This window comes from Eriocheir sinensis, chromosome 1, assembly GCF_024679095.1.
Source record: "Eriocheir sinensis breed Jianghai 21 chromosome 1, ASM2467909v1, whole genome shotgun sequence".
In the NCBI taxonomy this organism is placed as follows: domain Eukaryota; kingdom Metazoa; phylum Arthropoda; class Malacostraca; order Decapoda; family Varunidae; genus Eriocheir; species Eriocheir sinensis.
Window position 1 is genome coordinate 10,099,826 of NC_066509.1, and position 21,787 is coordinate 10,121,612.

General features: G+C 51.5%; 1 protein-coding gene across 11 annotated transcripts; it reads right to left on the bottom strand.

Annotated features, from left to right (window-relative positions):
• Positions 1 to 425: 425 nt before the first annotated feature.
• On the bottom strand, positions 426 to 20,380 carry LOC126993599 (BCL-6 corepressor-like protein 1). 11 transcript variants are annotated; one of them, XR_007748115.1, is made up of 2 exons: positions 16,730 to 17,124; positions 426 to 806 (listed from the first exon to the last, which is right to left on the bottom strand). XR_007748115.1 is itself a non-coding variant. In XM_050852783.1 (2 exons), exon 1 carries the CDS (start codon positions 20,378 to 20,380, stop codon positions 19,439 to 19,441), a length of 942 nt encoding a protein of 313 aa, XP_050708740.1. In that variant the 3' UTR covers positions 444 to 806; positions 17,137 to 19,438. The 11 variants fall into 11 exon arrangements, 1 of the variants encoding a protein (XP_050708740.1); XR_007748154.1 differs by having other exon boundaries at positions 16,709 to 17,124; XR_007748187.1 differs by having other exon boundaries at positions 16,689 to 17,124.
• Between the last annotated feature and the right edge of the window lie 1,407 nt (positions 20,381 to 21,787).

Consider the following 21,787-nt stretch of genomic DNA (forward strand, 5'->3'; position numbering starts at 1 on the left):
GAGAGAGAGAGAGATTAACAAAAGAAAAGTAGAAAGCACATAACTAGAGGAGGAAAAGGTATAAGAGGTAGAGTTGGAAAAGGAGGAGGAGGAGGATTAGGAGAGGATTTAGAGTATTGCTGAGATAGAGAAGAAAGGATTAGGGTGTGACAGGAAGAGAAAAGGAGATGAAGGAGAGAGGGAGGGAGGGAGATACCCGGCACGCGTCTCTCTCTCTCTCTCTCTCTCTCTCTCTCTCTCTCTCTCTCTCTCTCTCTCTCTCTCTCTCTCTCTCTCTCTCTCTCTCTCAAATGTTCATAACGGAAAGAGATTGGTAACAAATGACTGGCAAATACACACACACACACACACACACACACACAGACAGACACAGACAGACAGACACAGACAGACAGACAGACAGACAGACAGACAGACAGACACACACACACACACACACACACACACACACACACACACACACACACACACACACACACACTCACCATTGGCGTGGGCGGGGGTCGTGGCGGCGGCGGTGTGGTGGGGGTCGTCCATGGTGGCTGGGGCGTGGGGGGGCACCACTCCGGGGGTCTGGGCCACGGGGGGCATGCTATACACTCCCTCACTCCGCCACTTGGTAAAGCTAACTCACGCTAACCTCACAAGTGGCTCGCTCTCTTATTCACTTATTTCCTCTTTTTTTCACTTTTTGTATGGTTCACTTTTTTATGATGTTCACTTGTTTCAATTTTGTTTATTTTTTCTTTTAAATTTAGCTTTCTCAGTTTCGTCTAATTATATAAGGCACTAATCCGGGGAAATACCTGTAATATATATAAAAATTCGGTACTTTAATATAATCTTTCACAATATATATTTTTTCCTATTTCTTCAGTTCCTTTTTTAGTGTGTGTGCGCATGTATTTATTCCTTTAAAATCAGTCGTGTTCCGTAATGATATCAGAGTTTCATTTTTTAGTGTGATTTTTCTCGTCAGCTGCAGTCTTTCTTTTTACTCCCGAACAGATTTAACCCGATTTTGTGCGTGCCCGTTTCTCTGTCTGTCTGCCGCCTCTGTGTGCCGAGAAAATATGAATACACACGCTCGTTTGGCCGTAAAATATACCGTAAATGCGATTGTGTTTGGGAAAAATGACGACGCACACACATGTAGAGTAACTGAGGCGAGGATGCGAGGAAAGGGAAAAAAATAGTGAGAAAGGGAAACTAAGATATAGATAGATAGATAGATAGATAGATAGAGATAGATAGATAGATAGATAGATAGATAGATAGAGAGAGAGAGAGAGAGAGAGAGAGAGAGAGAGAGAGAGAGAGAGAGAATATTCAAGGTAAGACGTGGGAGGTAAAGATAAAATTGTGGATACAGATGGAGATAGAGTGGAGAAACTGATAAAAAAAAAGAAATTGAAGGAGAGAGAGAGAGAGAGAGAGAAGGAAGGTATTAAGGTAAAATAAATATAGGAAAATAGAAAAAGAGGAAGAGGAGGAAGGTAAAGGTATTAAGGTAAAATAAATATAGGAAAAAAAAAGAGGAAGAGGGGGAAGGTAAACGCAATAAAGAGGAGAGAGAGAAGCAGAACAGCAGACAACACACAATGAGATAAACACAATTAACCACTGCAGTCATCACCATCACCATCATTATCACCACCATCCACTGCAGTCATCACCATCACCATCATCATTATCACCACCATCCACTGCAGTCATCACCATCACCATCATCATTATCACCACCATCCACTGCAGTCATCACCATCACCATCATTATCACCACCATCCACTGCAGTCATCACCATCACCATCATTATCACCACCATCCACTGCAGTCATCACCATCATCATCATCATCATTATCACCACCATCACCACCACTCCTACATTCGCCTTCCGTCCTTCATTCTTCAGTTGCGTCCTCCAACGGTGGTTTACATTCCTGAGGCCCATCACGCTCCCCCTTCCCCCTTCACTCCACCTCCCTCCCTCCTCCATCACCACCCCTTCCCTTTCCCCTCCCCTCCATTACAGCTCCTCCCTTCTTGCTCGTGTTCTCTTATCCCCTCTTCCTTCTCATTCCCCTCTTTTCCTCTCTTCTTCCCTTCCCTTTCCTCCGCCTCCTCCATGACTCCTTGCATGTCAGGTGTTCGTCGGCAGGTAAGAGAAGTAAGTTTACTTTATTCCCCTAACAACGTACACTTAGCTATGTTTACAGGCGCGTCTCTCTCTCTCTCTCTCTCTCTCTCTCTCTCTCTCTCTCTCTCTCATGGTGTGTGTGTGTGTGTGTGTGTGTGTGTGTGTGTGTGTGTGTGTGTGTTTCGCCCGTTTACAAATATTACTTCCGATTCATTCTTAATTTTCCTAATGTATTTCACTACCCTACAATTTCCTATTCCGTAACAACGCCACGTCATCTCTCCTCCACATCAGCACGATAACCATCAACACCACCGCCTCCTCCTCCTCCTCCTTCACATCACCCGGGCGCGACAAACACCTCGATGCGTCACACAGATTCCTCGGACGCAAGTGGGGACTTCCGGCGGCGAGAAGCAAATATCTTTCCCTGGGCGGAGGCGACGGCGGCGGCGGTGGAATCATGGGAGGAATGCATGAGTAGGAGGTAAAGGAGTGGAGTAAAGTGGCAAATGTAGAATGGAGTGAAAGCTAAGTGGGAGGGGCAACTGATGGTTTCCGAGACAGGGTCATTATTATTATTATTGTCGTTGCTGTTATTGATGAGGAGGAGGGTGACTTTCTACACTGTGGTCGTCGTCATTTCATCTATGAACACTGAACAATTCCCACACCTGCAGGATCTGAGGGTGTGGTGCGAGGCGCTGCTCGCCAGAACGGCAGTTTCCATTCACTGGTCTTGCCTGGCGCCGTGCATGCAGGCTGAGGGTGGGTCACTGTGTCACCGACCGCCCAGCAAGAGCCGCCACCCAACCCACAGCGCCAGGCACCCCGCTCCATCCAGTCCCTCGCTGGCATGAAGAGTCCTCCGCTGCTCCGGGTGCTCCCCTCCCCTGCATATCTCCGTGTGGAGGGGCACTGCATGGCCCACGTCCACCCATCACTAAGGTGTGCAGGGCAGGTGGCAGAGTTTCCTGCTCACAGATATTGTTGGCACCCCACACATGCTCATGCCAGCCGCCCCCTCCTTATTCCTGCCGCTGCCGCTGTATGAATGGAGGTGTCAGTCAGGGTGAGCTGAGGGTCTGGTGCCCTTTAACTGCATGTAGAGAGAGTGTCGGAGCAGGGAGGGAAAACAGCTTGTCAAACAAGCCAAGTACTCCTTTTATCTCCCTCCTGTACACTCCCACGCCGCCCGCAGACACTCCCACCCTTTCAGCAAGGGTCACGCCCCTCACGGCGGCGGTGCGGGAAGGTGACCTCGGTCCTCTCGGCGCGCTGACGTGCCGTAAGGGAGGCAGGACGCTCTGAGGGAGGGAACTCGCCGCTACCCGGAAGCCTCGCTGGATGAATGGTCCGCCTGGACGCCAGCGAGGCGCGACAAAGTAATTACGGACAGGTGGGGCTGCTCGGCGTGCTGCGGCGGCGGCCAGCACACGGTAGCCTTAAAGTTCTGTGGTGCCGCGAAGTGGACGGCCGCCCCTTGCCGCCCGCCACACAGGGTGATGACGCCAGCGCCGGGTCGAGGACCAACCTCTAGGCGTCCTTGACGAGCATGTGGCGCCGCCGCCTCCTGCTGGCTGTCGATGTCACGCCGCCACTCACACCCACACAACCAGCCCTGCCTGCAGCCTCCTTTGTTCTGTGAGGCGACCCAACACCCGGAGCATGGCAGGAGCGGCCTCGGGCATCTCTCATGACCGGCCTGCACCACCAGACATCCGGGCAAACACCTCACTCCGGGCAGGGAAAGTCTCGCCGCCAGGCACTCCTACGGGGCCGGAGGTGAGACGGGTAGGCACGGTAGCGGCCCCTGTGATGTGTCCACGGCGAGACATGAGCTGCAGCGAAGGGCATCGCGCGGTGATGGTATCCAAGGCAGTTAACCTCCTTGTTACACTGACACAGCTGTACACCCACACCTGCCCGACACACCCTCGCCCAATCACACCCCAGCACACCGGCACTGCAGCGTCGCCGCCGGCAAGCCGCTGCACACCGTGTCCTCGTCACGCCTCGCCGGACAAATATGTTTTCCCTCCGCTGCCTCGCCGCGGAAAGGAGGCTGCAGGCGGCGGCGGGGCGGAGGAGGGCGGGGAAGAAAGGAGAGCGAGGGAAGCGGGAGGGACGGCTGTATCATGAGTCAAGCAAGCGAGGAAGGAGTGGGAAGGAATGAAGGAGGATGCGATTGGGAAGAGGGAAAGCGAGGGCAGGCGCAGCTGAGGCCCTGGGAACACAGCCACCACCGTCTACATAAACTTCCGTGAGAGGCAACATTCACGTTCGTGTATTGCCCTCTCCCCCACGGTTTCTTCCCGTCTGGCATCCCCGAGGCGTCACGTCTGGGGCTCGCGTGACTGGCGGTTTTCATGTGCTGCCTTTCAGTAGTCCCCGCCCATCGTCACCCCTTCCCGCCCGAAGACGACCTACTGCACTCCACGTCGCTATACCTCCTCACCCCGCTTTCTCGCTAACCCTGCATGCCTCTCCTAACTCATGTCACGCAATCCGCACTGCACTGTTCTCCAATCATTTCCTAAGCATGCCTTTCTTCCCTTACTTCCCCCACTATCTACCACTCCCATATCCTCTTCCTTTCCTTCTCCCCATACACCCTTACGCAGTCCTTGTCTTTCTTATGGTCCTATCCCTCACCTCCTTTTGTCCCCACCACCTGAACTGACACCATAGCTTTCCCTTCCTGTTCTTTTCCTCTTCTCGATCTTCCTCCATCTTCGCCTCATCCCCCATCGACGTCCTCCGCCCCGTCACTTCCCGCTCCGTCTCCTGCACACACGGCGGGTTCGCAAGCAATCAAGATACACTATAAGACTGGTCCGTTCAGTGTGTGTGTGTGTGTGTGTGTGTGTGTGTGTGTGTGTGTGTGTGACCAACTGGCAGCATAATGGCTAAGTCAAAGCTGCCTCATAATGTTGGCATGTTAGGTGGAACGAACGCTAAGCCACACGGGCCCTTTCACACACACACACACACACACGCGGAGAGAGAGAGAGAGAGAGAGAGAGAGAGAGAGAGAGAGAGAGAGAGAGAGAGAGAGAGAGAGAGAGAGAGAGAGAGAGAATATAACTTTACAACACCGGTGAGAAAATAACGGAAGAAAGAGGAAAAGGAAGAAGTCAAGATAAGAGTGAAAGAAGGAAGCGAGAACAAGATAAAGTAGGAGGAAGACTTCTCCGGATGCCACAAAAACAAACACACTTCCTCACATTCTCACCACTACCATCTCCATTACCACCTTCACTACCACCATCATCCGCTCACCACCAAACTCATCCCCAACTAACCCTCCCCATGCAACCCTTTATCCCCTACCCTCCTCAGTGCCACCCCACCACCACCACCATACAATGCATCCATCACCACCACCTCCACCACCACCATCATCCGCTTTCCACCAAACTCATCCCAACTAACCCTCCCTTTACCCCCCCCCCCCCTCTGTACCACCCCCATACTTACAATGAGTACTTTTCACCACCACCATCACCTCCACAACCACTAACTCATTATCCAACTGACCTTCTAAATGCAAGACCTTATCCTCTCCTCCCACACACAATAGCCACCACAACCCACACCATCACCACGCCTACAAAGAAAACTTTCCACCATCACCACCATACAATGCACCCCTCACCATCACCATCACCGCCACCACCACCACAATCTTAGTTGAATAGCAAAATTACCAGTTATGTGGGTCGTGAAGTTACGTGACACAACAGAAAAGAGAGAGAGAGAGAGAGAGAGAGAGAGAGAGAGAGAGAGAGAGAGAGAGAATGGAAATTGATAGAGAAGGCGTGTTGGTGGGGAGGGAGATGGAAGGGTTGGGTGTGTAGCGAGCAGAGGGCGTGGCAGGAAAGGAAAGCAGGGAGGAGGAAGAGGAGAGGGAATGGAGGAGTAGGAGGAGGAGGAGGAGGAGGAAGTGAGAAATGACGAAGTGCAGCTGCAGATAAGATATGAGTTTGAGAAATGAATGAATGAAGGGAAATGGAGGAGAGGAAGAGTGAAATGAGATGGAGAGGAAAGAAGAAAGGAAAGGGAGAGGAGAAGGAGAGAGAAGAGAGAGAGAGAGAGAGAGAGAGAGAGAGAGAGAGAGAGAGAGAGAGAGAGAGAGAGAGAGAGAGAGAGAGAGAGAGAGAGAGGGGACGCAGGTGGAAAGTATTATGCGGGGGAAGAACGACAGCAATGAAGGAAAGAGAGGGGAAGGATGGGTGAAGAGGTGAGGGGGAGAGAGGAGGAGGGGGGAAGCAAGCAAGGAAGGAAGGAAGATGGAGGGAGAGGAAGCACATGTGAGGGAAGCGCGTGTCACTGTAACATGAAGGAGACGTCATTTTAACACACCACCACCTCCTCCTCCTCCTCCTCCTCCTCCTTCTCGTCTTCCTCGTACAGCGCATCAGGGAGTTGTCAAGCTCTTTAACTCATCCCAGGACGCCTCTGTCACCACGGGGAGATAGTAAGGAGGAGGAGGAGGAGGAGGAGGAGGAGGAGGAGGATGTAATGGTGACGCAGAAGCCTTTTACAAGCGACGGTGTGACATGAGGAAGAAAGGATGTGAAGGGAAAGGAGGGCAAGTTTAGGAAGTGGAGGAAGGGAAGAAAAAGAAATGAGAATAGAAGGGAAGATTATAAATTGGGAAACGTTGGGAAGAGAAGAGGAGGGAAGTAAAGGAAAAGGGAGTAGAGAGTAAGAGTGAGGAAGGTTAGGGAAGTAAATGGAATGAAATAGAAGAAGGGAAGGAAGAGGAATAGAAGGGAATATGTAGGGAAAGAAAGATGAGGGAAGAGGAAGAAAAGAGTAGAAGGTAAGAATGAGGAAGGGAAGGAAAGGGAATAGAAGGGAAAATGTAGGGAAAGGAAGGTGAGGGAAGAGAAAGAAAAGAGTAGAAGGTAAGAGTGAGGAAGGGAAGGGAAGGGAAGGGAAGAGAAGGGAAGGGAAGGGAAGAGAAGTGAAGGGAAAGGAACGAATAATAAACAGACAAACGCACAGACAGACAAACAGCGGATGTCGGGAATAATAACAAAAAATAACCCTCCGCCCTCCACCCTTTACACACACACACACACACACACACACACACACACACACACGCCGGTAACATCACGAAAACTTTCCTTACATAAGCCCTTCTTTTTCTCCCTCAATTCCTCCTCCTCCTCCTCCTCCTCAATCTTCCTTCCTCCTCGCCCTGCATCTCTTCATCTCTCCACCTTCTCCTCCTTGATGCATTCCTCAACTACAACAAGGAAATAAATCAATAGAAAATTAATCTTAAACCCAAAGTGATAAAGAAGCATCGCAGCAGATGGGAACTTAATATTGTCAGGAGGAGGAGGAGGAGGAGGAGGAAGGCTTAGATGAATGGGGAGAAAGGTTGTGTTGAGTATGACTAAATTCCTGGCTCCCCTTCCCTCCCTCTCCCCACTTCCCCAACTCTCCTCCCTTCATCTCCCGAGCCTTCTCCATCACTTTAAATTCCTCACCATCTCTCCATTCCTCATCTTGTCCTCCTTCCTCGGCGCTCTCATCACTTCAGATCACGTCTCATTCTTGTTGTTCTCCATCACCTCACGTCTCTTCTCTTCTCTCCCTCTCCTCTTCTCTCTTCTTTTGTTTCGTTCGACTTTAGTTTCTTTTCTTACCCATATCTCTGTCTTTTCTTCATTTCCCATTCTTCCTGCTTTCTTCCTCAATGCATTTTTCACTTTCTTTTCTTTTCCATCTCTCCCTCACATTTTTCTTCATCTACCCTTCTTCCTCCTTTCTCTTTATGTTTTTACCATCTCCCTCAATGTATTTTTTCTTTATTTCTTAACTTCCCTATCTCCCCCTTTCTCTTTTCTTCATCTACCCTTCTTCCTCTTTTCTCCTTCACTTTTTACAATCCCTCCTTCAAAGCATTTTTTTTTTTACTTCTCCATTCCTCTCCCTCTCCTTTGTTCATCACCCTTTTTCCTCCTTTCTCATTTACTTCTTTACCAACTTTCCTTCAATGTAATTTTCTTCGTATCTTCCCCTTTCTTCCTTCCCTTCACGTCATCTTCATCCACCTCCTCCTCACCTGCCGTTACCTCTTCTTTCCTCCTCCTCCTCCACCTCTCCCTCACCTCGCTTCCTCCCCTCTTGATCTCCTCCGCCTCTCCTCCGCTTCCTCCTGGACAAAAATCCTCGAAAAAGGGACGTCTCTGTCATCTCTTCCTGACGGGGACAAGAATCTCTGTCTCCAAGTCTCCTCCTCCTCCTCCTCCTCCTCCTCCTCATCCAGGCCAACTGAGTCACAACGGAGCTTCGTGTGATAGATTGAAGTGTATTTTGGTGCCGCTGTGTGTGTGTGTGTGTGTGTGTGTGTGTGTGTGTGTGTGTGTGTGTGTGTGTGTGTGTGTGTGTGTGTGTGTGTGTGTGTGTGTGTGCGCTGTTTCATTCTCATCATACTTATCCGCTCTCAATATTCCTCCCACAGCACACTTCCTCCTCGTTCGCTTCTCGTTATTCCAAACACAACTGTACCTTGCTCTCTCTCTCTCTCTCTCTCTCTCTCTCTCTCTCTCTCTCTCTCTGTAAGCTAAGAACAAATATATATACAATTTTTTTACATTCCGTAAGTGCGAGAGTATAATTCAACCGTAAATCTTAGTAAAGCTTGTGTGTGTGTGTGTGTGTGTGTGTGTGTGTGTGTGTGTGTGTGTGTGTGTGTGTGTGTGTGAACTGTGAAGTAAGCAAAGAATAATGAATGGAAAAGACGGAAAGAGATGAAAATGAGAAACTAAACTGGAAGAAGCTAAAAAGAAGAGAAGAAGGGAAGTAGAGGAGAGGAAGAAGAATAAATTAAAAAGGGGAGCAAGAGAAAAATCAACAAAGAACAAAATTACAGAAAAAAAAACATGAGGGCGAGAACAGGTAATGCCGGGGAAGGGAAGCCGAAGGAGGGAAGCATAGGAAAGAGGAAGAAGGGAAGAGGAAGAGGAAGAGGAAGAGGGAGGGAAGAGAAAGGGTCGCATGTTGCCGTGATAGTCGCTGAGTTCGTCCGTTCACGATTTTTGGAAACATGAATTATGGAGACGAAGTGGACTGACCCCCCCCCCCTCACCCCCCCTACCCACCTCAACCTTTCCTTTACTTCCTTTCCTCTTCGTCCTCCTCCACGTCTTCCTTCTACTCCCATCTTCTCTCTCCCATTCTATTTCCTTTCCTTCCTCTCAGCTTTCGTCTGGTCCTCCTACGTCTATTACTACTTCCATATTTTTTTTTTGTATTTTCTGTTTTCTCCGTTTCCTCTCTCTCTCTCTCTCTCTCTCTCTCTCTCTCTCTCTCTCTCTCTCTCTCTCTCTCTCTCGTCCCATCAGCACCTTCTCCCTCCAGTTTTTCTTCTCCATAATATTTTTCCTCTTCTCCGTTTTTTCACTTTCTCCTTTTCTTTCCTCCCCTTATTTACGTTCCGCCTACACCTTCTCCTCCTCCTCCTCCTCCTCCTCCTCCTCCACGTCTTAACCTCAGCACGTCCTCTCCGTGTCCTCCACCTCTCCTCCCACACACTCCAGGTTCTCCTCCATCGCAAGCCTCCTCCACACCCTCACACACTCCTTTTTTTTTTTGTTTCCTCGCAGCGCCGCACAAAAAGTGGTTAAATACTCGGTAATGGGCGGAGGCAAGACTTTCACGGCGCGGGAAGAAAACAGGCGAAGGAGGAGGAGGAGGAGGAGGAAAAGAAGAAGAGAATTAAAGAGAAAACAACCACCAGAATTTTACTTTACCAACAGGAGTTTTCTGGACACGTACACAAACACACACACACACACACACACACACACACACACACACACACGAGAGAGAGAGAGAGAGAGAGAGAGAGAGAGAGAGAGAGAGAGAGAGAGAGAGAATGATGGGAGGGAGGGAGATTTTTGAGGTATTACACACAAAAAAAAAGCGGTGACATGAGGATGGGAAGAGGAGGCAAATGATGATAGATGGAGGAGGAGGAGGAGGAGGAGGAGGAGGAGCAGGTGTATCTTGCTTCTGGAGTGCTGACATAGCGGCGCCCTTCTTTACTCCCTCCTTCCCTCCATCTCTCTCCCCCTCCCTCCTTCTGCCAGGTGTTGCACGGGGAGAACGGTACAATCAGCGAGTGGCCAGGTGAGGGCTGAGAGCGGGAGGAGGGACAGGGAGGGAAGGAAGAATGGAGGAAAGAAAAGTTGAAAGGTAAGAGCTTTTGCATGAAGGGAGGAAAGGAATGGAGGAATGCAGGGGAGGGGAAAATGGGTAACTGAGGGTGGGAAGGGATAGCAGGGGAATGGGGAATGACGGGCACTGAGGATTGGGGTCAGGGGGGAGGAAGGGGGGTGGAGGCTGTCCTGTCCTCGCAAGACTTGAATAACATGAATAACGACAATGAGGAAGTGGAGAGGTGGGGAAAGGGGGGAGGGGGGTCAAGAATGTGCTGTCCTCATTTCTCCTTGTCTGTTATTAACATTAGTAGTAGTGGTGGTGATAGTAGTAGTAGTAGTAGTAGTAGTAGTAGTAGTAGTAGTAGTAGTAGCATGAGTTGTGGTAGCAGTAACATATGATAATTAGAAAACAGAAGGAGAGACAGACAGTAGGGAAGGGAGAGAGATGTGAAGGGTGGTTGAGAGAGGAGGGAGGGGAGGGAAACGGTACAGGGAAGGAGAGAGGGACACAGTGAGGGAGGGGTGGAAGGAGAGGGCTACCGGCGGTCGAAATTGAGCCTCTATACAAGCAACTCGAGCCATGCCGCCTGCTGATACACACACACACACACACACACACACACACACACACACACACACACACACACACACACACACACACACACACACACACAGAGCTTCGTGACTGCACCAAGGTCAGTTTCTGTCATCGTTATTAAGAACGAGTCTTCTTCAATCCTCTTTCTCCCCGCCTTTTCTTATACTTCTATTTTCTTCTCCGCTCTCCTCCTCCTCCTCCTCCTCCTCTTCCACCGACTCTTCCCCATCGGTCGGCTGGTCACTCACACCGGTCCCTCATGCAAAAACCACATGAGCTAGGAAGTGGCGTAGTGGTGGAGGGAATAACCGATGGACTGATGGAGGGGGGGTGGGGGGTGAAGGTTGTGGCTAGTGGAGGGGTGGAGGGGGAAAGACGAGGTAGGTTGTAAATAATGAATTGGGGAAGAGGTGGAGAGAAGAGTGGAGTAGCAGTGGAGGGATGGAAGTGAAGGTAGTGGAATAGTGGATTAAGATGCGAATGGAGTGTTGATTTGAAGGTTATGGTCTTTCTTTTCTTCTTTTTTCACATGAGACAGTGGTTGACTCAATGGCCCAAGGCAGTGGTCCTTACACAACTGCTACCTCCCTCCCCTCCCTGCCTTCCCAACCTAACCTTTTAACTATTTCACATCTACTACCTACCACACACTTTACACTTTCCCTCCCTTACACACACTGAAGATTGGGCTATCCATTATTTCCTAAGTATCACCCTCACTTTCATTAACCTAACCTTACATAACACAGCTGCTGCCTACCGCTCCTTTCACCCTATATTCCTTTATACACTCAAAATTAAACTATCCATCATCCCCTATCAGACTCCATCCCACCAACTTGTCTTTCCCCATGATATATTTTCTTGTCGACCTTCAAACATCCACACTACACCTATTTTCATTACACTAACTCAATTATCTACACCTATTACATTCAACCTATTTCCATTACCTTTATATCCATTACACCTATTAACACTATACCTATTCCCTTACACTTCTTTCCATTAATTCCTTTACTCATTGCCCCCTAATCCTGTCAATTCCCCCCCCCCCCCCCCCCCGTCGTAGCCATAACACATCCTTTACCACCTCCTTACTGTCAACCTCTACCCCTTAACCCCCCCCCCCCCTCCCTGATCTCCCGACAAGAAGCCAGCTCTCATAAACCCTTCTTTTACATCCCCCTTCCCCCCCTCCCCCAACGTATCCCCAACCACGTGTCCAAGAAATCTCTCCCCCTCCCCCTTCCCCTCCCTGCCCCCAATTAGCATGTCCTCATATCCTCGTTGTACCCGAACTTACGACACCACTACAGTCTTTCCTCTCCCCTCCCCACTCCATGCCCCTACCGCCTTACTCATCCCTCCAGCCCCTCCCCACCAAAAGACAGCCTCCAATACCCCCTCACATTATGACACCACTACAGTCCCTCCACTCCTCCACCCACGAGAATGGCTCCATGCCCCGAACTTACCCCCAAGCCCCTCCCCACAACAAGACAGCCTACATTCCCCCGACCTTTTGACACAACTTCAACCATGGAGGTATTAAGTGACTGCAACCCTTCCCGCCCCTTTCCCCGTACCCCCACCACCGTATTCACCCCTCCAGCCCCTCTCCACAGGACAGCCTTCATTCTCCCCCCTTAACTTATGACACCACTCTATCTCCTCCCCACCTCCACCTCCCTCCCCTTATGACATTACTCAAGTCCCCATCACAAACCACGTGCCCAGTGCCCATCTATACCCCGGCCCCAGCTCGTGCCGGGCGCCTCGTGACACTACTACAATCCCCATCCCACAACCACGTGCCCAGTGCCCCCGCCCCGCCCCGCCCCGCCCTGCACCTCGCGTCACAGTCCGAGTCACGGCTAAATATAATCTTGCAGTGAAGCGACGATGCAGTGTACCGCTTGCTGAGGGGGGGCGGGGGGTGGGGGGGGTCAAGGGAAGTCATGAGGTCAGAGAACGGTCATGAGGGGGTGTAGAGGGTTAAAGGGGTGAGGGGGCAGGTTACAGGGGGTGTGGGGGATGGGTAGTGGGGGACGGTTGCAGTGCAAGCGTTGGGAAGTATAGGTTGGATCTGAGGGCTGATATGGGGGTTAGAGTAGGGGGTCGGAAATGGGTATGGCGGCAGGGAAGGGGACATGGTGCGGTAAGGATTAGAGTGGCAAGGTACTGCAGGGTAACGGTGGTCAGAGGGGCAAGGGTGGGTCAGGGGGACAAACGGTGGTGCGAAGAGGTAGATAGGGGAAGGAGGTACGGAAGGGACAGAGGTAAGGAGGAGAAAGGAAGGTAAGGGAGGGCAAGGAGGGGTAAGGAGGGTTCGGGGACAACGGTAAGGGGGGGTGAGGGAGGGTCAGGGGACTGTGAGATTATTTGGTTCACTTCTGCGACGTTGGCAAACTGTGCGTGTTGCCGCGTAGGGCTAGGCAGGCAGGGAGGCGGCGGCGTGCGATTCTCTCGTCCATTCGGCTCCTCACTTTCTCGGCCCCTTGGCTTCTAGGCCGCTCGGCACCTCCTCACCGTACCACAAAGTCGTGTAAGCCGCCAGCTGAGAACGTGATTGCCATCAGGGTTCGCTGGCACAGGGAGGCTGAGTCTAACACTTCTAGGAGACTTACCGAGCTCTGAGGTTCCTCAAAAGATCCTTAAGTCTCCGTGCTAGCACCGTAGGTCCCCTAAAAGTCACAAACAAGTATCTACAAAGTCTTTGATAAGACCTCCAGCCTCAAATAGAAGCAATTTCGTACAGTCTCCAAGTAGTCAAAATAGTCTTCAGTAGCCCCAAAGTCCCATATAGATCTGCAGGATCGAACTTCCCCTCGACCCCTAGAATCTTCAACTTGTGGCCCCGACAGACTCCCGCTAGTCCTTGACTCCAACCGGCCCGGCTCAGTGACAGTCATGGTGTCAACAGCCTCAAGACGACTCGTGCTGCCTGACAACGAAGCTTTGAGTGACCTTTCGCCCGCCCACGCCCATGCCGGCGACTGGCTCCTGTGAGCGGGGGAACAAACAGAGGGGCATGATGACCGAAGGAATTAACAAACAATAAAGTAGGTGAAGGCAAGTGGTGACATGCACAGACGGACTGCGGTGTGCTGACGAAGAGATGAACATGGTAAGATAAAGGGGAAAAAAGTATATGAAATCAGTGAGAAAGTTTGTCAGACGAGACGTATAGTCAGTCAGTGACAGAACCAAAGATAGGCAGGACAGTGAATAAGATGGATGGAGACACACATTGGACAGGTAAGACATGGGTGCGAGTGGAGGACGGTGGTGGGCGGACTGACAGATAAGCAGGACAGGTTGGCTGACAATGACAAGACAGACATGCATCCAGACAGACAGGCTGGAAGGTAGGCTGGCTGGCGGGGTTTTTGACCGAGGAGCAAAGGACGGAGCGCTGAGCGGAAGTCTTGTGGACACACCGCCGTCCGGGGCAGGAGCACTGAATACCTAGCACCTGCCACTCACGCCGGCTTCCTGCCCAAGAGGTAACCACCATCCACCTCGCACCACACACCTCAACCTTGCCGCGTCACATCCACCATAAACACTAAACAAACCAAGCACTCCAAGGCTTTTAGCCAACTCAAACAATATCCCACTACTGCTCAATACATGTGACCCTTATACCAACGTACACTTCTCCCATAACGCTAAGAATACCAAACTAAGGCTAAGCGCAATATAACCACCCCAACCTCCATGACCAACCCCACCACCTCACGGCATGATGGCAGCATCAATAGTGGAGCGATGGAGTGAAGTGGTGGTGGTGGTGGTGGGGCGGAACAGACCAGCTGCGCCTTCCTTCTAATTAAACACCTGACGAGTGATACCTTATCAGGCGTCAAACCCAACTTAAGTAGTAAGGTAAACACTTTTCGTACCCCCTCCCTTTACGCAGGTCATACCATGTCGGCCCCTGTCTGATACTGCACTTCCCACCCCTTCGCATCTTCCACTCTCCTCTTATCTTTCTCCCCCATCCCCCCTCTTACCTCTCTGTCCAGGACATTTTACCCTTATCATGACACAGTTTCCCCGCCATACAGTGTTACCTTCCCTATCTTGCCCACTTGTCATTCTCTTTCCTATCTTTCCCTTTCCCTTTACCCTTCCTTTTTCCCCTTTTAGCCCCTTCATACCACTCTTACTACTACATTCCATATCTCACAAAGCTACCCTTTTCTCCTACCGCCCACCTTGATTTTTTTTCTTATTCATTAATTTTATAAATTTTGTACTCCGATGCAGCCTTCCAACACCTTCCCTTCATTCCTCTGCTTCGCCGTTCCCTGCCCCTCCCGCCCCCCTCACACCGGCCCCGGCATCGACCAGCAACACAGCGGGCCATGCGGGTTCTGGAGGACCACGCGGCCGTCTCACCACCTCTCTCAGACGGTCACAGTATCGATTGTGTGTAGCTCAAGTAAACAGTGTGACGAGGAGGGGGGAGAGGGGGCGGGGGGCAAAATCGACTTCGACACAGATACTGGCTGATTGAAACACACACACACACACACACACACACACACATACAAACGAAGAAAGAAGGCAAGAGAAAGCATGTCAAGTTAGGAAAAATGACATGTGGGGAGGAACTTAAAGGGAGGGAAGGGGGGGCGACTGCGGGGGGGGGGGGGGGGGTAAAGGTAGGACATGGAACGGGGGGAGAGGAGTGATTCAAAGGTCACTCCCCCAATCAGTCATCTGGAGGGTCTAGCGGGGAGCTGGGGAGTTCGTGTGAGTAAGCACGTTGCCTGAGGGCGGGGTGATACGGGGCGGAGCGGGGCGACGGGGCGGGGGCGACGGGGCGGGTGTCTGCAAAGCAATAAGAACCACTACGCCGTGTTTGCAAGGCTGAGGGTGGCTTCTAACGCCCCGCCCCGCCCCGTCCTGAAGCACGCCCACTTTGAATGAAGCTCTGCCCTTCCTTCCTTCCTTCCTATCTTCAGCGTCATCATCAGTTTCCGTCCCCAAATACCAACTACAATGTTCTCTTTTGTCCCCGGCCGGAAAACATGATTAATAGTGGAGTAGCGATGTGTGTGTGTGTGTGTGTGTGTGTGTGTGTGTGTGTGTGTGTGTGTGTGTGTGTGTGTGTGTGTGAGCGACCATGGGCGGACGACGCACTCACAAAACGGTACTGCGCCCACACACACACACACACACACACGGTGACTTTCCACTCAGTGAACACCAAAAAACCACACGCCACAACCCACTGATTGCTCACGGAACACAACAGTCACCTCGAACTGACAGACAGACAGACACAGCCTCTAGACACCACGGTACCAACTCCTCCTCTTCCTCTTCCTCCTCCTCCTCCTCCTCGTCCTGGTCCTCCTTCAAGATCCGTCCTCGAGACACCACACTCAAATATCACCACGTCGCAACCTTGTCCATCCATGTCTAGAGGGCGAGGTTGGGATGAGGGATGAGGGCGGATGGGTCTAGAGTTTTTGGGCTGGTTCTGATGGGCTGGGCGAGGCGCTGCGGACCTGGGGCTGAGGACGTGGCTAGGGCTGGGTGCTGGGGACAGTTCCGTGCCCCGCCACCCTCGGCAACACTCACCACTAATACAGATGATCGCAGCTGGGGAGGCGGTGCACGCGTTCCTACACTCACCCACAGCTGGCCCTGCCCCGCGCCTCGCCCCATGCCCTCCAGCGCCGCCCCGTCACTTGCCACAACACTTCTATACACTCAAGCAGCCTCATATGGGCAGTACACACACGTACACACGCTATGAAGTACACACTGAGATAGGAACGACACACACGTGCACGGCGGCGGCGTACACCACACACGGCAGCCGGGAACCAACTAATGTCTGGCGGCCCGGCGTGTTTAGAGACTGACGGCAGGAGGCTGGGGCGGGGGAGGGCCGGGCCTCTGTCTGTGCCACGGCCGCCACGCCTTACCCAACACCCCCACGCCTCCTAGCAGGGACACACGACGCCCTCACCTCCCCTACAAGCCCCCCTTAACACCTGAAACGCGCCCTGAAACCCCTTTGAAAGACCGAGAAAAATTCCTACTCCGCTACCTTCCGCTGACGGGGCTGAGATGCCAGACACCACCACCACCTCTACCTTCACCACCACCACCACCACCTCCACCGCCCAGCAACCCGCCTCACTGGGCCAAACTCTTACTAATCTCCCGAAATTTCCTTCCGCCCAATACCGCGATAAAAGATGTCCCATGACACGACACACAAATGCGACGGTGAAGCTAAAGGGAGGAGAGGGCGAGACAGGGAGAGAGGTACTGGAGAGGCTGGCACCCCTCCCCTTCTCCTCCCTCCGTACAGAGAAGAAGTGACGTCACCTAGTTGGCTTCCCGTCTAAAATAAGAATATCCGTCCCCCCACGACCCCCAGGTAGCGCGGGGAGGTTCAAGGTGTCCCCAGATGACCATATCCTAGGACTCCACACCCCAGGTCACTGTCGCGCCTGACCCAAGCCAAAACAATCCCTTCAGATCCCCATGTCAGTGCCTCGCTTCCCCAAATCCCAAAGTGCCGCATTCTTGACGTTTTCTTACCGACAGTTAGTGATTTCTCGTCCCTAGCCACCAGGTCAACACTTCATGTCCACACCAAAATGATTCCTTCAGCTCCCCATGTCAAAGCCTCGCCTTCCCTTAGTTCCCAAGTGACCCATTTTTTGACATTTCCTTACCAACAGCTAGTGATTTCTCCTCGTCCCCAGCCCCCAAGGTCAGCACTCCACAGCCCCTGCCTTTCAGCACCACCCCAGAGTAAACAAACATGACTGGACAAAACAAAAACCAACAAACACTGATGGACCTCATTACTCCTTTTAAAGCACACCGCCATGAATCACGCTCCCTCCCTCCCACACACACACACACACACACACACACACACACACACACACACACACGAGTTATACTTTGGTGACCAGCCGTTCCACTATTCAACCAACGTAACCATTCTCCCCAACCCATCGTCTGGCCGTCCCTTACCCTCCCAGCCCCCGCCCCGCCCAGTGTCCTACAGGAAGTGCCCCGGGCGGTCACCACGCGGCAGGAATCAGCAGTAGTAGCACGAGGAGTAAGGGTTAAGGTACACTCTCACTCACACTCTCACTTCTCCCTAATCAAATACCAGTCAGGCAAAAACGAAAGCATGACACCATTAAAGCAGGAACTCTCATTATAAGGTATCAGGATTTCTTTTACCTGTTTACCCTCTGCCTATATATGTCCTCAGTCCCTTAAAGGTATCCAGTCTGCCAGCTCCTTTCTACACCTCAAGATGTCTACTGTGCCTGTTCTCAACCTCCCCACTGCTTCTACGTAACCCAGCAAGCTCCCCCCCACCCCACCCCCACCCCGTTCCTCTGGCTTCTTATCAACCTCCTACCCCTACATAATCTAGCATGCTCGCACCCCAATCTTCCGGCCTTTTCCACGCCTCACCCACAGACATCAAGGCAGGGACACAATGTTTGGTCTTGAGGCAGTAACGTCTAGCCTTTTTACCCCTTCGTACGCTGCCCTTTATTCCACCTCCTGCCCTTCTTCCGACTAAGCTCCAGCCGTTATATACCTCCCTCTTCCTCTTCCTCCTCCCCCTTCCTCCGTTCTCCAGCCATGATCCTGCTGCCCTTAGTAACGCCCACATCCCCGGTGAGGAGAGAGTTGAAGGGGAGGAAGAATAACAAACAATACCACCCCTCTTCCCCACTCTCTTTATCTCTCTCCCTCTCTTATTTCACTCCTTCCTCTTCCTATCTTTACTTTCCCTTCCACGGTCCCCTGTTTCTTCCCTCATACTGTTCCACCTCCCTCTCTCCACTTTCCTGTTCGTATTTCCCTTATTAAGATGCCCCCTCCCTTTCACTTTCCCTTTCACCCTCCTTCCTTTCCTTCACCTCTTCCTCCTCTTTTCCTCTCCCTCCAACTGTTGGCCTTCTTACTTTCCCTCTCACCCTCACCCCTTCCTCTTTCTTTCCTCTCACTCTAAAGTTTGTCTTTCTTACTTTCTCTCTCAACATTCTCCCTTGCTTCAATGCTCTCTCCCTCGCTTTCCTCCAATCTCCACTCACCTTTCACCTCTCCCTCCTCTCCTTCCCTCCCTCCAAGACTAGGCGCCTCAGGAGAGTAAGAAGCCGCGGGGAGAGAGGTAAAACAGGAAACGTAAGAGGAGGGTAAAGAAAAGAAAAAAAGAGAAGGTACGTTAGATTTGAATGTTTCGTGTAGGAGGGAAGATTGGCGGAAGGCAAGGTGAGGGAGGGAGGAAGGGAGGGAGGAAGGGAGGCAAGTTGGGGTGAAGTTGGAGGTGAAGAGGGTAAGTTGTTGCTGTTTTTTGTGTTGTCATTATTATTAGACTTCTTTTTGTCGTTAAAGTTGATAATGGTGATGAATCTTAACTTAGACCTAAACCACATTAATGAAGACTTGCGAGAGAGAGAGAGAGAGAGAGAGAGAGAGAGAGAGAGAGAAGGTGGGGGAAGGGGCATCACGTGAGAGGTGAGAGAGGGCAGCCAAAGAGCAAGACAGGAAGGAGGAACCTGGGGATGGAAGGGGTGAGAGTCAGAGGGAGAAGGGGGGGGGGGGAGAAGAGGAGCAACAGCCAGGTAGAAAGTGAGAGGGGCAGGTGACACACAGGTAAGAGGGTAAACGTGTGAGGCGAGGAAAGATTAAGGGAAGTGGCGGGAGGTGAGATGTAAGGGAGGGGAGAGGAAGGTAGCAAGGAAGGGGACCAACTAGTGAGGCAATAGGGGAGTAGGAAAAGGAAGGCAATGAGGGTACACGTTAGGGGTGAGGGAGAATGAGGGGAGCAGGTGGCGGGGTGAAGAAGGGAAGTGGGGTGATGGGAAAGGGAAGTAGAGCAAAGGGAGAGCAGCAAGTAGTGGTACAGAAGGGGAGGAGGGGAGGAAAGGCAATGAGCAAAGAGGCAGCAAATGCGGGAGGGAAAAATTATAGGAGGAGGAGACGGAGGGAATGAGGGAGCGAGGCCAGCTATTGAGAAATGGAGGCTGGTATGAAAGAAGACGGGGTGGGGGTGGGGGTGGGGGGAGAAACATACGATGGGGAGGAGGACATGAGGGGTAAGGGAGGAGGGGGGAAAGTAAAAATAAATGAGAGCAAGCGATTGGAGAGGAAAATAAGGTATAGAAGGAGAGGAAGGTAAGTTATGTGTTATGGGGGAGGGAGGGAGGGAGGGAAAGAGGGAAGAGGAGGAGGAGAAAGAGGAAACGTGGAACAAAAAGAAGGGAAGAAAGAGGGAGAAAGAGGAAAGGTGTGTAAGAGGAAGCATAAGGTGAGGAAGGGGGTGAAAGAAGAGGGGAGATGGGCCACAAAGGAGGGAGGAAAGAGAAGTTGGTAAGAGTAGGACAAGAGGTGAGGAAAGGAAGGAAAGGAGGAAAGGAGAGAGGAAAGGTGTGTAAGAGGAAAGCATAAGGTGTGGAAGGGGGTGAAAGAAGAGGGGAGAAAGAGGGCAGATGGACAACAAAGGAGAGAGGAAAGAGAAGTTGGTAAGAGTAAGGCGGGAGGTGAGGAAAGGAAGGAAAGGAGAAAAGGAAAGAGGGAGAAAGAGGAAAGGTGTGTAAAAGGAAGCATAAGGTGTGGAAGGGGGTGAAAGAAGAGGGGAGAAAGAGGGCAGATGGACAACAAAGGAGAGAGGAAAGAGAGGTTGGTAAGAGCAGGGCAGGAGGTGAGGAAAGGAAAGACAGGTGGTGAAAGTGAGAGCCTTACCTGGGGAGAGCAAATTCAGGTGAGATAAGTGGTGGTGGTGGTGGTGGTGGATAGGAAGGGTGTTGGGTAATGGTATGGTAACTGACAAGGGATGGTCACACAATTGGTGGTGGTGGTGATGGCGATGGTGGTGCAATATTAGCGGTGTTGGTGATGGTTAGCGGTGGTGATGGAGGTGTAGATCCTAACTATAGTGACGGATGCATTCATTATACCTCCCCTCCCTCCTTCCCTCCCCTCCATCTCTCTCCCTCACTCCCTCTCCCTCCTACCCCACTTCATCCCCTTCACAAGTTCCCACGGCCCCTCCCTCCCTCCCTCTCTCTCTCCCTTCCTTCCTCCATCCCTCCAAACGTTCGCTTGTCTATCTAATCGCCTGCAATACAACACTAAAATCGCAATATCTCCAACTCTCTCTCTCTCTCTCTCTCTCTCTCTCTCTCTCTCTCTCTCTCTCTCTCTCTCTCTCTCTCTCTCTCTCTCTCTCTCTCTCTCTCTCTCTCTCTAACGTGGTCAATGGGACAAGTTTTATAACGGCCTTATTGCCTCCCTCCCTCCGTTCCTTCCTCCCTTCCTCCCTCCTACCCTCCCTCCCCTGGTCTACGTCTTATCACCTCTTCCATATCACCGGTGCTTGGAGAAGATAAGAAAAGGAGAGATTACAACGTGGGGAAGTCTGTGATGTGAGGAGGAGGAGGAGGAGGAGGAGGAGGATAAAAAGAGAAAGATAAAATAATAAGGAGAAATAACAAGAACAAAAAAGAGGAAAAAGAGGAATAGGAATAAAGAAGAAAAAGGAGGAGGAGAACGACAAGAAGAACGAGAAAGATGAAATACCAAATAAACAATAATAAAAAAGAGAGGAAGAGAAAAGGGAATAGGAGGAAAAGGATGAGGTGGAGGAGGAAGAGGACGGAAGCAGGTTGGGGTTTTGACAGTCAGGACAGGTTGGAAAAAATGGGCGATGAAGGGGAGAGAGTGGGAGGGGATGGGGGAAGGGGGAAGGTAAGGTAAGTGTCATGGTGATGGGGAAGGTAAATGGGGGGCTAGGGGGGAAGAGGAAGCTGGCAAGGGCAAATAGGTGGCAATGCTTGTCATCGTTATTTGCATC